Raw genomic sequence first — 16,477 nt, forward strand, 5'->3', positions numbered from 1 at the left:
TTACTGTTCAAAACCCGTTATTCCTGCAGAAGTGTTAACAGACCCATCTCAAACCTGGGACTGTCCAGATCCATTTCAAAAGGGGACCATTGAGGGGACAATGGGTGACATTTGCATCTTACCCCTCTAGCAGAGTCAGAGGGTGTACCTAGCCAATGGCTTCCCACTACAAGAATGCATGGATGATAACTCTCGCAAAAGCTAATGGCTGGGACATTATCAGTCCTGAAATCAAAGCCAAATGCAGACACTAGGTAACATCCCTTTTGAAATCTTTGTGGAGACAGAAGGTCACACGACTCGAGTGACCATTTTGAAATTTCTATATTCCTTTGAGAACTAAGAAATCCTCCGTCTGCTGTTTAACATCGAGCCAGTGAACACCAAGAAGTAGGACTCCAGGCTGAACAACATGCTCCTTAAAGCCTGTCTCTGTTGAAGATTTCCTGCCATCTGCTGCAGAACTGATGCGTCTCTGTGTGCCAACTCCATCTTGCGGTATCAACACCAACTGTAAAGGGAACTATACAACTCTGGTCTTCAGCCAGCTGAACCCAAGTTCCGACATGAAAGAACTCCTCATTGAACTCTGATAATCACGTGAAATAACATTCATTTCTGTGGTTCTATTAATCTTAGTATCCATCCTATCCCCCCTTACTCTGTGTGTGTGTGCATGCGCGTGTATGTGTGCATGTATGTATGTACATACCTGTGCGTGCATGCGCGTGTGTATGTACGTACATGTGCATGCATGCGTATGTATGCACGCGTGTATGTGTGTATACACGTACGTGTGTGGTGGAGTGGGACATTGTGAACACTCCTCCTCCAGGTTTGAAGTTGAATACGCTCACCTTCTAAATTAACCATAACGTGAGTTTGTTGAGTTATTAGTAAATTTGATCACACAAATTGAAAAGACGCCACAGCTTACTTCAAGAACAATTCAAAACATCCTCTGCTTGCGGGCAGAGAAAAGAAGTTCAATTTTCCATTTCTCTCCTGCCCATAGCAACTGGAACCATTCTAATAAACTTTTTCTGCACTCTCTCTAATGCCTTCGCTTCCTTCCTAAAGCATGGTGCCCAGAATTCGACCAGTGTTTCATGAACGTTCACCATAATTTCCTTGCTTTTGTACTGTATGTTTCTATTTATAAAGCCCAGGATATAAATGCAAATTCTTACTGATATAGACTAGAAGGTCCCCGAGTCAGCTGATCTCAGTAAAATTCAACAGCTGGAGTTCTTCAATTTGCTTCAGCACTCTATGCCAGGAGAATCAAGAAAAAGAATCAAGGTTCTCACACTCCTGGTAGTTCCTGCAATGTGCACATGTGCAGATTTCAAGATCAACTGGGATACCTGCCCATGGTTAAACAATCTCAGGGTGCGTACAATTTAGGTTCATCTAGTGAAAATGTACTTCATCACGGGCCAGCTCTTACACAAGCGGAAGGGAGAGAACTGAAAGCCTCTGGCATTTGTCCTAAGGTTTCTTAAATGGTGGTACAATAACGGGTACAAATTCTCCATGTAGAGCATTATCATTTCACTTACCCTCCAGACCTCTTGCATTTTGTATGTCTGGAAGATCTGGATTTGGAAGATCAGTTTTAAAGGAAAGCCATATTTCTCACCACCTTCATTCCACACCACCACCAACTGGAAGTCAGATGGACCTTTAAACACTCTGAGGAGTTCAGGTGTGTAAGGTCGAAACACTGAAATACCAAAAGATCAACAATGAGGTCCAGAGTAAGTGACCTATATTGAAAAGATCAGACACAAAGTTAAGATTTTTTATTCGCTCATAGAAGAGCTCTGGCAAGGCCAGAATTTATTGCCCATCCCTATTTGTCCTTGAGTATTGACGGTGAGCTACCATCTTGAACATCTACATTCTATCTGGAGAGCTTTCCAGAATTTCAACTTAGTGACAATGAAGGAATAATGATATATTTCCAAGTCAGGATGGAGTGTTGGAGGCAAATTTGCAGATGGTGGTGTTTCCATGCATCTGTTACCCTCATCCTTCTGATGTTAGAGGTCGTGCACTGTGGAAGGTGCAGTCGAATTAGACTTGGCGAATTGCTGCAATGCATCTTGCATATAGTCGGCGTTGCTGCCATGGTGGAGGAAGTGAACGTTTAAGGTGGTGCTTGGGGTGCCAGTCAAGTGGGCTGGATGGTGTCAAGCTTCTTGTCTGTTGTTGAAGCAGCACTCATCCAGGCAAGTGGCGAGTATTCCATCACACTCTTGACTTGTGCCTTGTAGATGGTGTGCAGGCTTTGGGGACTCAGAAGGTGAGTTACTTGCTGCAGAATTCCCAGAGCTGTCCTTGCAGCTACAGTAATGATATGCCTGGTCCAGTTAAGTTTCTGGTCAATGGTAAACCCCCAGGATGTCGATGGTGGGAGCTAGCAAGGCACAAGTCAGGATTGTGATGGAATATCCACTTGCTTGGAAGAGTGCAGCTCCAACAAGACTCAAGAAGCTCAACACCATCCAGGGCAAAGCAGCCCAATTGATCAGCACCCCAAACACCACCTAAACCTTCACTCCCTTCACCACCACCAGCAATGTCGACCATAAACAAGATGGAAGGTGTTTGATGGAACAGTGTAGAGTAAAATTTACTCAACCTCTAACACGTGTTGAATTTAATTGAATTTATATTCCCCCGGTTGTCGTCGAGAGAATTGAACTCATATCTCCAAAGCATTGATTAGCGTCTCTAAATTACTAGTCCAGTAACATAACCACTATGTTAGCAACCCTTTGACTTTTTGTTTATGACATCTTTTGCAATCTCTTCTTTACTTCCACCTATTGCTGGCCTTCTACCCAGCTTCACCTGTTCCACATCCCTTAAACAGTATATATTTCACCACACTTGTACTTCTATTTAGCTCTGAAGAGTCATACGGACGCAAAACGTTAACTCTGGCTTTCTCTCCACAGATGCTGTCAGACCTGCTGAGTCTTTCCAGCGTATTTTGTTTTTGCTACCACTATGTTACTGTTCCCTTCACTCCATGGAAAAGAAGTGTTTTGTCAAATACAAAACTTAACAACATGTGTGACCTACATTATTGGGTTGTCTGTGGGATCCTTCACACTGATGAAACTCAGATGTACACAAGTGTAACTTCACCCTCTGAGAATGAGCCATGCAACATTTTCTGGAATAAGTCACACTTAACAAGGCACTGGGTGGAGAATGTGATTGGCACTGTATGAATGTTTAATGAATTTAGCAAACTTGGCTCTGCACTACTTCAGCTATGGCACTGACCTACTGAAAATGGATGGGTTAACACCCATACTCAAATAGCATAGAAAGGAATTCAATACAAACCCATTGCAAGAACTCACAGGAGAAGCACTCCTGTCACTGTTACCTTTGTACCCACTCAGTACACTGTGGCTAAATGCAAAGTAACCATGCTTGTGGGAGCTATGCCCAGAGAAACAAATTATACTTTAAAACCACATTCACCTACATAGCCTGAATTGAAATCTGTGTATTGCATCTTTGTCAAAAACTGAAGCAATGCTTTTGATATTTACCAAAGTCACTTTCTGCCCTTCGAAACATTTCTGACGTCTGTGTGCCCAGAGCATTAGTAGCAGTTATCTGTAATAGTAAATCTTCAAAAATGAAGAAGTCACGTTTGACAAAGTTATTAGTTCCCACTTCAGTGCAAGCATTTGGTTTCCTAAGAGAAAAGGAAGAAATTGTTAAATTGTAGGTTTTTAAAACAAACTTTCCTGTGGAACCTTCTTTCCTTTCCTCATCCAGGCTGAATCGTGATTCCACAGGAATCTGCTGTCTCACTCAAGTGGCATCCAATTCATTTTGAAGCCCAAATGGGGCCGATATCAGACCAACTGTATAACATTTCACAGTTCAATAATACGCTGACTAAAAATAATCTTACTTGACTCTTTTTAAAAAAAGTTATGACACCACAACGATAACCTGAGCCCACGTAAAGTAATGAGAACTCACCCAGAACAAGCTCTGTAGCTAGTTTCTATGTTTGTGTCTCTTCCTGGATTCCATGAACAGATGAGTTCAGCAAAATTTTGAGTTACACAGTCCAAATCTCGAGGAACATCTGGAGGATCTAGGGAAAGAGGATTAACTGAACTCCAGTTTCTAAACAGTTAGCATAGGTAAACCATCCAGCTTGGTGGCAAAATACATTGTGCAGTTTTCACAGCCCCAAGTTCTCCATCTTATCAACTCTATCGGAAAAATGACTTGAAATCAAGTAAATCATTTTAAATCCCTTCTTTTGGATGTTTTTCACATTTAGTATCACAGTATAAGATTTAACCTCAGTGGGGACAGAACAGAACCTGGGGAGTAGGAAAGCACAGAACCCAGGGGAGGGGCATGTACTGCCTATAACAGGATTGGTAATTGGATACTGAAGAATAATTGTCTCATTTCTTCGAAAACATTTTTGTGCAAGTAAAGCTTGCGTCTATTACTCACATGTAGACACATTGAAGGCCGAATGATCTACTCCTGCTCCCATTTCTGATGTTCTTATAGAAGTTACAGCACTGAAACACCAGTGTTCATGTTCCATACAAGGCTCCTTCTGCCCTTCTTCTAACCCTAGCAGCATATCCTTCTCTTTTTCTCAGTCATATTTATCCAACTTCCCTTTAAATCTATGCTATTTGCCTCAATTATTCCCTGTGTTAGCAATTTCACATTCTAACCACTCTCTAGATAAAGAGGTTTTGCCTGAATTCCTTATTCAGTTTGATTGGCCATCTTATATTTATGTCGCCTAATTTTGGACTCCAATAACAATGGAAACATTTTCACTATGTCAAGCCTATTGAACCCCTTCATAATTTTGAAAGCCTCAAACAAGTTCACCACTCAGTGAGGATCTATGGAGAAAAGAGTTCCAGCCTATGAATCTTTCCCTTAGCACCTTGATCCCATTTACACTCAAATTCCTTTGGCTATAGGAAATGCACTGTTATGACACAGGGGATAAGTGCTAAGCAGCTCAAATCCCAGAGGGAAACTTGAAACAGCTGCCACAACTGTTTTGCAATTTATATTTTATTTCGAAATGCATGCCTAGAATTCAGTAGTTAAAAGTCCACCAAGACTTAGAGGTTTTAACAAAACTAAATTAAACATTTATTAATAAAGGAAAAGATTTTAAGCACATACATAGGTCTACAATTTACTACGATAACAACTCCTAAAGCCCCTAATTAATTTGGCTCCCAGTTACACTTCCATTAAGTCAACAGTAAAAATAAGCAGATTTAAACAGACCCAGGCAAAGCACACAATACCCTGGACAGTGATATTCAAAGTCAGTTTTTTTAGCTTCGGTTTCTATAGACTGCAACTTGATGAACAGAGGCTGGAGGCTTTTCACACTTGTGTTAAATCTTAGAATTCCTTCTCCCTTACATTTAACCTCATTTCCTTTATACATGTTTCTCCCTTTTAATGCAAATTCCATTTTTCCCATATGTTTTTGCAACTTTACTGTTCTCACAATATAAATCTTTTCATAGTACTAATTTTATCAGTAACCTTTGGGAAAAATAAACACAGTTTGGCTTAGCTTCTTCTGGCTAAGTGTAACATCTTAACATCTCTTTGAAATGCAAACTACTCTGGTTTATCTAAAAATACAAATTTTCCTTACACCTCACAAACTTCAGCCATGTTTACGTATTTAGCATTTCAAACCTAGTTTTCCTTTTGATAACTCAAACCCTCCAGACCAGCTGTCTCCAATTCAATTAAATCCCCCACACACATGCACACACAATCCAAACCCCAATATTAACCTACCTTTACAATAATCAATTATATTATGAAAATTATATTTTCATGACATGCAACAAACCACACACTGCAATTGGTGACACGTCTGTAACCCTTCATGGCATAATACTTACATCCAGTCTGGACTGAAGTGGCGTAAGACTCTGCTTCAGACGTACATGTCAGAATTTCTCCTTTTCGGCTGGTTAGGCCAAGGTTAAGCAATGACATCATGCTAACAGTGGAGTTGACCTTAGTGCTAGGGAGTAATTTCCCAGCATATTCCCATCGTACCTTATCTGCAGCACTGCAAAAGTTGCAGGTTACTTCGTGGTTGGAGCCAACATTGGCGATCAAGTTGTTTATAGAAATGGAGCCACACTGACCTACAGGAATAAGAAATTAGATTTTGATTCCTTTACCTACCCTAATTCTCCTCAATTTATATCCTTGCCCTCCTCTAATTGAAGTGTCCACTCTGTACTGAGGTTTGGTTCCTCAGGAGTTGAGCATTTTCCAGTAGCTTCATAAGCAGCAGGTTGTAGGGTTGAGTCCCACTTCAGAGACCTGAGCACAATTCAAGGCTGACGCTTCAGTGCAGTACTGATGGAATGCTGCACTGGCGACAGTGACCTCTTCTGGACGTGATGTTAAACTGAGGCCTCTCAGGTAGATAAAAAAGACCCACATAACTATTTCAGAGAAGGGGAATGATCCCTAACATTCTGGCCAATATTTATCCCTGAATCAATATCTTTAAAACAGATCATCTAGTCAGTGTCGCATTGTCGCTTATGGCATTATGGTGCATGCAAATTAACTCTGAATCAAAAGCATTTCCTACATTACATTTTTCAAAGTATTTAATTTGTTGTAAAATGCTTTGGTCCTGAGGTTGTAAAAGGCACTACAGAAATCCAAGTCGTTCATTGATCCATTGCTATTCACAAGCAGGCCTCGACAGTCTGCCTTTACCTCAGTTTACAGCTGATCACGGCTCATTTCCCGAAGATCAGGTATAAGGGAGTCAGGCACACTTTGGAGATATAAATCTGGTTTCATGGTCCAGTTGCAAATCTCAATGCACAGAAATCCTAACACTACTACAACCTGGTAGTCAGTAAATTAACATAGGGTCAATCAATTGGAAGACTGTCCCTTGCCTCCAGACCCTGGGCTCCAATCCAAATTAAAGTGCAACGAAATGTGAATTTCCTCTGACAGCTGTTACCAATTCCTAAATAACATGAGCTTGTTGGCAGTCTCATTCCAGGTTACAGAGGCTGAGTTCATTTCTTTTTTATTCATTCTTGGGATTTGGGAGTTGCTGGCAAAGTCAGAATTTGTTACTCCTAACTGTCCTCGAGAAGGTGATGGTGAACCACTTTCTCGAATACAATTTCATGACTGGCTAGGCCATTTCAGAGGCCTGGAAGTTGCTGCTGTGTTAAAAGTTGGCAATGCTGAGGAGGGACTTGTGCACAAGAACAAGGCTGCAAGGATCTTTGAAACCTCACAGGAAACCAAGCCTTGTAGTTTCAAACATTCTCCCTCTCTCTCTCTTTAAGCTTTCCTTGTCTTTCATGCTACTATAGTTATTGTTCTTCTGAACTTTCTGGTCTTTCTCCCAACCACCAAATAAGCGATTATACACATGCTTTTTCCTACACCAAGACCTCAAACTACATATCTCCTCACCTCAGGCACTCTTTCTGACCAGCTACAAGTTTTTAACACTCAAGTTTGGTGTCACCCAGGTACTGCCCCCTATTACATCTTGTACCCTCTTTCTAACTTTGCTGATATCCTACACTATCAGCCTTGTCCCTTTCAATAAAAAAAGTAGCTTTCTCTTTTATTTAAAATATATTGCAATCATTCTGGAAATGGGAACATTGATAGTGATGGAATAGGAACATAGGAACAGGAGTAGAGCATTCGGCCCATCGAGCCTGCTCAGCCATTCAATTTGATCTTGGCTGATCAACAACCTTAATGCCACTTTCCCACATTATCTGCATATGCCTTGATGTCACTGGTCTCCAGAAATCTATCAATATCTGTGTTATGCATGCTCGATGACTGAGCTTCCACAGTCCTCTACGATAGAGCATTCCAAAGACTCACTACCCCCTGAGTGAAGAAATTCCTTCTCATCTCAGTCCTAAATGGCCTACCCCTTATCCTGAGATTATGTCCCCTGGTTTTAGACTCACCAGGCAGGGAAAACATTTTATATACGTCCACCCTGTCATGCCCTGTAAGAGGTTTGTCTGCTTCAGTGAGGTCACCCCTCATTCTTTGAAACTCTAGGGAGTACAGACCAGTGTCCTCAATCTCTCCTCATAAAATAATCCTGCCATCCCAGGCATTAATCTGGTGAACCTCCATTGCACTCCCTCTACAGCAAGTATGGACAGTAAGGTGAGCACAGTCAGGAGACTGCACCTGAGTGAGACAGAGACTGAGTTCACATGGGAATTCAGCGCACAAGGGAAAGATTTATTTTCAAAAATTAAAAATCCTTTGTCTTAAATAGGAAAAAAATTCAGACACTTTTAAGTGGGAAATACGTTGGTTTCCCTCTTATTGCATAAAGGTTTTGTTCTGCTGTCCCTGTCTAGCCCACCTTCCTTTAGCAAACTTCCTGTCCCCATTTTGACATAAAAGAGCAGCTACTGCTCCTGAAATGGCATCTTTAATGTTTGTCATCAATATCATAAACCTATTCCAACAATGGCAGAACGAAAGCATAGTGGTAATGTTACTCAACTGATAATCCAGAGGCCTGGACTAATGCTCCAGAGACATAAGTAAAAATCTCACCAGAGTGGCTGGTGAAATTTGAATTCAATGTGCCAAAACTGGGATGCTGTCCCACAGACTAATCAAACAACAGCCTGACACACACACTCACCAAATCATATCTTACTGCAAATGGCCCAGGCTTTTTTTTTCATATTTGTTCTTCGGATTTGAGCATCACCGGCAAGGCCAGCATTTATTGCCGGCAAGTCAAACAAAGACAAAGAAACCTCCTGTTGATTGCCACCTACCAGCCGCCCTCATCTAGTGAATCAAAGCTCCTCTAAATGGTGCATTATTTGGTAGAAGCACTCAGGGGGGCAAGGCCTCTGGGTGGGGAATTTCAATGCCCATCACCAAGAGTGGCTCAGCAGCACCAGACCGACCAAGTTGCAGCAGGGAGTGGGAGAACCAAGTAGAGGGAAAACCTACTTAATCACATCCTCACCAATCCACCTGTCATTGATGCATTGTTCCATGACAGTATTGGTACGAGTGACCACTGTGCAGTCTGTACGGAGACGGTGTTCACACTGAGGATAATTTCCATATTTGTCTTTGGCACTATCACCGGGCTAAATGGGATTAGATTCAGAACACAACTAGCAGCTCAAAACCATGAGGTGCTGTGGGCCATATCCCCCCACTCTACAATTACTGTTAAGCCAGGGGATCAACCCTGGTTCAATGTGGAGTGTAAAAGAGCATGCCAGGAGCAGAGCTGGGCATACCTAAAAATGAGATATTCAAACAGAGAGCTAGACATTAACCAGACATTTAAAGGACTTTGGAGAGAAAAAGGAGGTTGAGGATGGAGTGGCACTTTGCAAGGACAGAGAACTTAAGTATGGATTTTTTGAGGAAGTGGGTAATGACTCTAGTTTTGAAAGGGAGAACAATATCTGAGGAGAGGGAATGAGTTATAATTTCAGCTAATTTGAGGGCATTAAGTGGAGTTGGACAGTTAACAGTTTTGTGGGAATTGAGTTGAGAAAACAGAAGGGTCTCATGGTCCAACTGGTCATAAAGAGAGCTTAAGGGAGCTGTGAGAAAAGAGGTATAGGATTGGGTGGGAAGTTTGGGTGGGGGGGGCAGTGATTCGCTTTGGTGGGCAAAGAGAAGGGGAATAAAGAAGGTTATCCTGGAATATCAAACCAGGAAAAACAGGACCAATTTAAATTGGTGAAAAGTGAATTTAAAACAGAAATAGTAGGAAGAACTACTTCACTCAAAGGGACAAAATGCTTCGAAGAATCTGCCAGCCTAGATAATAGAGACACCAAGTTAAGGGATGTTTAAGACGACAATCCGAACACAAGAAAGGCCAATTTGTGTGTGTCAAATAGCTTGCGTAAGAGATAGATTTTACAAATTGTCTTTCTGAACGTAAAACATTGTAAGCTGGGAGGGGGCTGTCAGGAATTAGAACATAAGAAATAGGAACAGAAGTAGGCCATTCGGCCCCTCGAGCCTGCTCTGTCATTCAATAAGATCATGGCTGATCTAATATTCCGATTTCCACATTCCCACCTACCCCTGATAACCTTTGATTCCCTTGCCTAACAAGAATCTATCTACCTCTGCCTTAAAAGTATTCAATGACCCCACCTCCACCGCCTTTTGAGGCAGAGAGTTTCAAGATTGCACAACCCTCAGAAAAGATTTCTCCTCATCTCTGTCCTAAATGAATGACCCCTAATTTTAAAACAGTGCCCCCGAGTTCTGGACTCACCCACAAGAGGAAACATCCTTTCGACATCTGCCTTGTCAAGGTCATTTAGGATCTTGTATACTTCAATCAAATCACCCCTCACTCTTCTAAACTCCAGTGGAAACAAGGCTTGGCTGTTCAACCTTTCCTCATAAGACAACCCACTCATTAAAGGTATCAATCTAGTAAACCTCCTCTGAACCATCTCCAATGCATTTACATCCTTCCTTAAATAAGGAGACCAAAACTGCAAACAATATTAGAGATGCAGTCTCACCAATGTCCTATATAACAGAAGTATAACATCCTTAATTTTACGTTTAATCCCTCTCTTAATAAAGGATAGCATTCACAGAAACTCAGTGCAAAAGAGGCCCTTCTGCTCATCAAATCTGCACCGACACATGAGAAACACCTGACCTAGCTAGTTAATCCCATTTACCAGCACTTGGCCCATAGCCTTGAATGTTATGACATGCCAAGTGCTCATCCAGGTACTTTTAAAGCATGTGAGGAAACCCGCCTCCACCACCCTCCCAGGCAGCGCATTCCAGACCATCACCACCCTCTGGGTAAAAAAAGGTTTTTCCTCACATCTCCCCGAAACCTCCTGCCCCTCACCTTGAACTTATGACCCCTCGTGACTGACCCTTCAACAAAGGGGAACAGCTGCTCCCTATCCACCCTGTCCATGCCCCTCAATCTTGTACACCTCGATCAGGTCACCCCTCAGTCTTCTCTGCTCCAACAAAAACAACCCAAATCAATCCAACCTCTTTTCATAACTTAAATGTTTCACCCCAGGCAACATCCTGGTGAATCTCCTCTGCACCCCCTCCAGTGCAATCACATCCTTCCTATAATGTGGCGACCAGAACTGCACACAGTACTCCAGCTGTGGCCTCACCAAGGTTTTATACAACTCCAGCATGATCTCCCTACTTTTGTAATCTATGCCTAGATTGATAAAGGCAAGTGTCCCATATGCCTTTTTCACCACCCCACTAACATGCCCCTCCACCTTCAGAGATCTATGGACACAAACGCCAAGGTCCCTTTGTTCCTCAGAACTTCCTAGTGTCATGCCGTTCATTGAATACTTCCTTGTCAAATTACTCCTTCCAAGTGTATCACCTCACACTTTTCAGGGTTAAATTCCATCTGCCACTTATCTGCCCATTTGACCATCCCGTCTGTATCTTCCTGGAGCCCAAGACACTCGACCTCACTGCTAACCACCTGGCCAATCTTTGTGTCATCTGCAAACTTACTAATCCTCCCTCCCACATAGTCATCTTTATGTTGTTTATATCAATGACGAATAATAGGGGACCCAGCACAGATCCTTGTGGTACGCCACTGGACACTGGCTTCCAGTCACTAAAGCATCCTTCTGTCATCACCCTCTATCTCCTACAACTAAGCCAATTTTGAATCCAGCTTACCTAATTACCCTGTATCCCATGTGCCTTCTTTATAAATCTCCCATGTGGGACCTTGTCAAAGGCTTTGCTGAAATCCATATAAACTACATCAACTGCACTACCCTCATCTACACATCTGGTCACCTCCTCAAAAAATTCAATCAAATTTGTTAGGCATGACCTCCCTCTGACAAAGCCATGCTGACAATCCCTGATCAAACCTTGCTCTCGAAGTGGAGACAGATTCCCTCCTTCAGAATTTTCTCCAATAGTTTCCCTACCACTGACGTGAGACTCTCTGGTCTGTAGTTCCCTGGCTTAGCTCTACACCCCTTTTTAAATAGCGGAATCACATTAGCTGTTCTCCAGTCCTCTGGTACCTCCCGTGGCCAGAGAGGAATTAAAAATTTGGGTCAGAGCCCCTGCGATCTCCTCCCTTAGCAGCCTGGGTCACAAATCATCCAGACCTGGAGATTTGTCCACTTTTAAGTCTACTAACACCTCCAATACCTTGTCACTCCCTATATCAATTTGCTCAAGAACCTCGCAGTCTCTCTCCCCAAGTTCAATACCTTCATCCTCATTCTCTTAGGTGAAGACGGATGTGAAGTATTCGTTCAACACTCTACCGATGTCCTCTGGCTCCACCCATAGATTGCCCCCTTGTCCCTTATGGACCCTACTCTTTCCCTGGTTATCCTCTTCCCATTGATATATTTATAGAATACCTTGGGATTTTCCCTACTTTTACCAGCCAGACGTTTCTCATATCCCCTCTTTGCTCTCCTAATTGCTTTCACCTGCACCTTCCACCCTGCACTGTCTGTACTCCACTAATGCCTCCGCTGATTTGTTCTCCTTCTATCTGATAAAAGCCTCTTTTTTCCTTCTCATGTATCCTGAATATCTCATGGTTCTCCTGGCTTGTTACTCCTTCCTGTCACCCTAGAGGGAACATGTTGAGCCTGTAACCTCCCCATTTCCTTTTTGAACGCTGATTCCATCACCCGTCTTAATTACTTGCTGTACCTGCACAATATCTTTTTGTGACTCATGTACTAGAACATCTAGATCCCTCTGCACTTCAGAGTTATGCAGCCGTTCTCAAATTTAATACTCTGCTTTTTTGTTCTTTCTGCCAGAGTGAACAACTTCACATTTTCCCACATTAAACTCCATTTGCCATACTTTTGTCCACTCACTCAAGCTATCTAGATCCATCTGTAACCTCATGTCCTCTTCACAACATACTTTCCTACCTAACTTTGTGTCATCTGCAAATTTAGCTACCATGTCTTCACTCCCTTCATCTAAGTCATTGATGTAAATTGTAAAAAGTTGAGGCCCCAGCATGGAGCCCTGTGGGACTCCATTTATCCTGCTAATCCAATAAAGACCCATTTATGCAATTTGCATGTGGCAGTCAGGAGGCACCACAGGGCATTCTGTCCATTCATTTTAATGGAAATAAATGCTCGCACAAGCCACTCTCTTGGTTTAAAATTTCATTATGCTCTTCCAGTGTGTGAAGCTCCATGCTGGGATCACAAATCCATTAAAAGCAAACCTTATGCCCTGATTAACCTCCACATCTGCTTCTGAAATCCTGCTGTGCTTAAGATGCAGTACTTGCACCTTTCAGTTCAAGGGGGGGCTTCTTCCTAGCTTTCCAAAGCATGAATTTCTGTATTTCTACTTGGTAGATTAACTGAGCAACATAGACTAGCTTCAACATTTGTGAAAACAGAAAACTGAGCTCCACTGTTTCTTTTCAATTCTATTTATTTTTCCACTCCTGACCAAACTAATAATTAGCTCCCAGACTTTGCAATAATAAACTACAGCAATGAAAACAATTTACATTTACGTAGAATGTACAGCACAGAAAACAGGTAATTTGATCCACTGGTTAATGCTGGTGTTTATGCTCCACACAAACCTCCTCCCAACATTATCAAAAAAGACCCTTTTATTCCTTTCTACAAACATACATATGAACATACAATTTAGAAGTAGGCAATGCTAGAAGATCATGGAAGATCTGTTTTTAATCTCAACTGTACATTCCTGCTAACACCAGATAACCTTTCTCCTCCATGTTTATCTAGTTTCCCCTGAAATGGATAAATTATTTGTCTCAACCACACCATGTGATTAACAGAGAGCTGTTCACATTATATATCAATGATTTGGATGTGGGGATTAAATGTAATATTTCCAAGTTCATTGATGACAAAAAGTTAGGTGGGAATGTGTGTTGTGAGGAAGATGCAAACCGGCTTCAAGGGGATTTGGACAGACTTAAGGGTGTGGACAAGAACATGGCAGATGGAATATAATGTGGAAAAATGTGGGTCATCCACTTTGGGATAAGGAACAGTGGGCAGAGTAAATGATGAGATTAGAATGTGTAGATGTACAAAGGGACCTGGGTGTCCTCGTTAATAAATCACTGAAAGCTAATATGCAGGTGCAGCCGGCAATTAGGAAGACGAATACAAAAACAGAAACAGAAATACCTGGAAAAACTCAGCAGGTCTGGCAGCATCGGCGGAGAAGAGCACAGTTGATGTTTCGAGTCCTCATGACCCTTCAACAGAATTAAGTAATAATAGGAAAGGGGTGAAATATGAGCTGGTTTAAGGGGGGGGGGTGGCGGGGAGTTGTTGGGACAAGCAACCAGTAATAGATGAAGATAACCAAACGATGTCACAGACAAAAGGACAAAGTGGTGTTGAAGGTGGTGATATTATCTAAAGGAATGTGCTAATTAAGAGTAGAAAGCAGGACAGACAAGGTACAGATAGCTCTAGTGGGGGTGGGGTGAAAGAATACTAAAAGGTAGAGATAAACAATGGGTGGAAATACATTTAAAAATAATGGAAATAGGTGGGAAAAGAAAAATCTACATAAATTATTGGAAAAAACAAAAAGGAGGGGGAAGAAACGGAAAGGGGGTGGGGATGGAGGAGAGGGTTCATGATCTAAAATTGTTGAACTCAATATTCAGTCCAGAAGGCTGTAAAGTGCCTAGTCGGAAGATGAGGTGCTGTTCCTCCAGTTTGCATTGAACTTCACTGGAACAATGCAGCAAGCCAAGATCAGACATGTGGACATGAGAGCAGGGTGGAGTGTTGAAATGGCAAGTGACAAGGAGGCCTGGGTAATGCTTGCGGACAGACCGAAGGTGTTCTGTAATGCGGTCACCCAGTTTGTGTTTGATCTCTCCAATGTAGAGGAAACCACATTGGGAGCAACGAATGCAGTAGACTAAGTTGAGGGAAGAGCAAGTGCAATGCTGCTTCACTTGAAAGGAGTGTTTGGGCCCTTGGACTGTGAGGAGAGAGGAAGTGAAGGGGCAGGTGTTCCATCTTCTGCAGTTGCGTGGGAAGGTGCTGTGGGAGGGGGTTGAGGAGTAGGGGGTGATGGAGGAGTGGACCAGGGTGTCACGGAGGGAACGATCCCTACAGAATGCCACCGGGGGGGTGAAGGGAAGATGTGTTTGGTGGTGGCATCATGCAGGAGTTGGCGGAAATGGCGGAGGATGATCCTTTGAATGAGGAGGCTGGTGGGGTGATAAGTGAGGACAAGGGGGACCCTATCATGTTTCTGGGAGGGAGGAGAAGGCGTGAGGGCGAATGCGCAGGAGATGGGCCGGACACGGTTGAGGGCCCTGTCAACCACTGTGGGTGGAAAACCTCGGTTGAGGAAGGAAGACATGTCAGAGGAACCGTTTTTGAAAGTGGCATCATCAGAACAGATGCGACGGAGGTGAAGGAACTGAGAGAATGGGATGGAGTCCTTACAGGAAGCGGGGTGTGAGGAGCTGTAGTCGAGGTAGCTGTGGGATCCAGTAGGTTTGTAATGGATATTGGTGGACAGTCTATCACCAGAAATTGGGACAGAGAGGTCAAGGAAGGGAAGGGAAGTGTCACAGATGGACCATGTGAAAATGATGGAGGGGTGGAGATAGGAGGCAAAATTAATAAATTTTTCCAGGTCCAGACGAGAGCATGAAGCAGCACCAAAGTCATCATCGACGTACTGGAGAAAGAGTTGTGGGAGGGGGCCGGAGTAGGACCGGAACAAGGAATGTTCAACATACCCCATAAAGAGACAGGCATAGCTGGGGCCCATGTGGGTACCCATAGCCACACCTTTTATTTGGAGGAAGTGAGAGGAGTTAAAGGAGAAATTGTTCAGTATGAGAACAAGTTCAGCCAGACGGAGGAGAGTAGTGGTGGATGGGGATTGTTCGGGCCTCTGTTCGAGGAAGAAGCGGAGAGCCACCAGACCATCTCGGTGGGGGATGGAGGTGTAGGTCTCTTCACCATGGACATCCAATCCCTCTACACCTCTCACTTCCTCCAAATAAAAGGTGTGGCTATGGGTACCCGCATGGGCCCCAACTATGCCTGTCTCTTTATGGGGTATGTGGAACATTCCTTGTTCCAGTCCTACTCCAGCCCCCTCCCACAACTCTTTCTCCAGTACATCGATGATTACTTCAGTGCTGCTTCATGATCACGCCGGGACCTGAAAAAATTGATCAATTTTGCCTCCAATTTCCACCCCTCCATCATTTTCACATGGTCCATCTCTGACACTTCTCTTCCCTTCCTTGACCTCTCTGTCTCACTTTCTGGTGATAGACTGTCCACCAATATCCATTACAAGCCTACCGACTCCCACAGCTACCTCGACTACAGCTCCT

At 43.0% G+C, this 16,477-nt stretch overlaps 1 protein-coding gene across 1 annotated transcript in view; it reads right to left on the reverse strand.

Annotated features, from left to right (window-relative positions):
* LOC121277198 (leukemia inhibitory factor receptor-like) overlaps positions 1-16,477 on the reverse strand; it is a 206,860-nt gene that overhangs the window by 54,274 nt on the left and 136,109 nt on the right. The window contains exons 3-6 of the mRNA XM_041186347.1: positions 5,958-6,209; positions 4,018-4,135; positions 3,576-3,724; positions 1,563-1,726 (exon numbers count right to left, since the gene is read on the reverse strand). Of these exons, the coding sequence (XP_041042281.1) occupies positions 1,563-1,726; positions 3,576-3,724; positions 4,018-4,135; positions 5,958-6,209 (683 nt within the window). The remainder of the gene's footprint in view (positions 1-1,562; positions 1,727-3,575; positions 3,725-4,017; positions 4,136-5,957; positions 6,210-16,477) is intronic.

The sequence above is a fragment of the Carcharodon carcharias genome, chromosome 4 (genome assembly GCF_017639515.1).
Source record: "Carcharodon carcharias isolate sCarCar2 chromosome 4, sCarCar2.pri, whole genome shotgun sequence".
NCBI lineage: Eukaryota > Metazoa > Chordata > Chondrichthyes > Lamniformes > Lamnidae > Carcharodon > Carcharodon carcharias.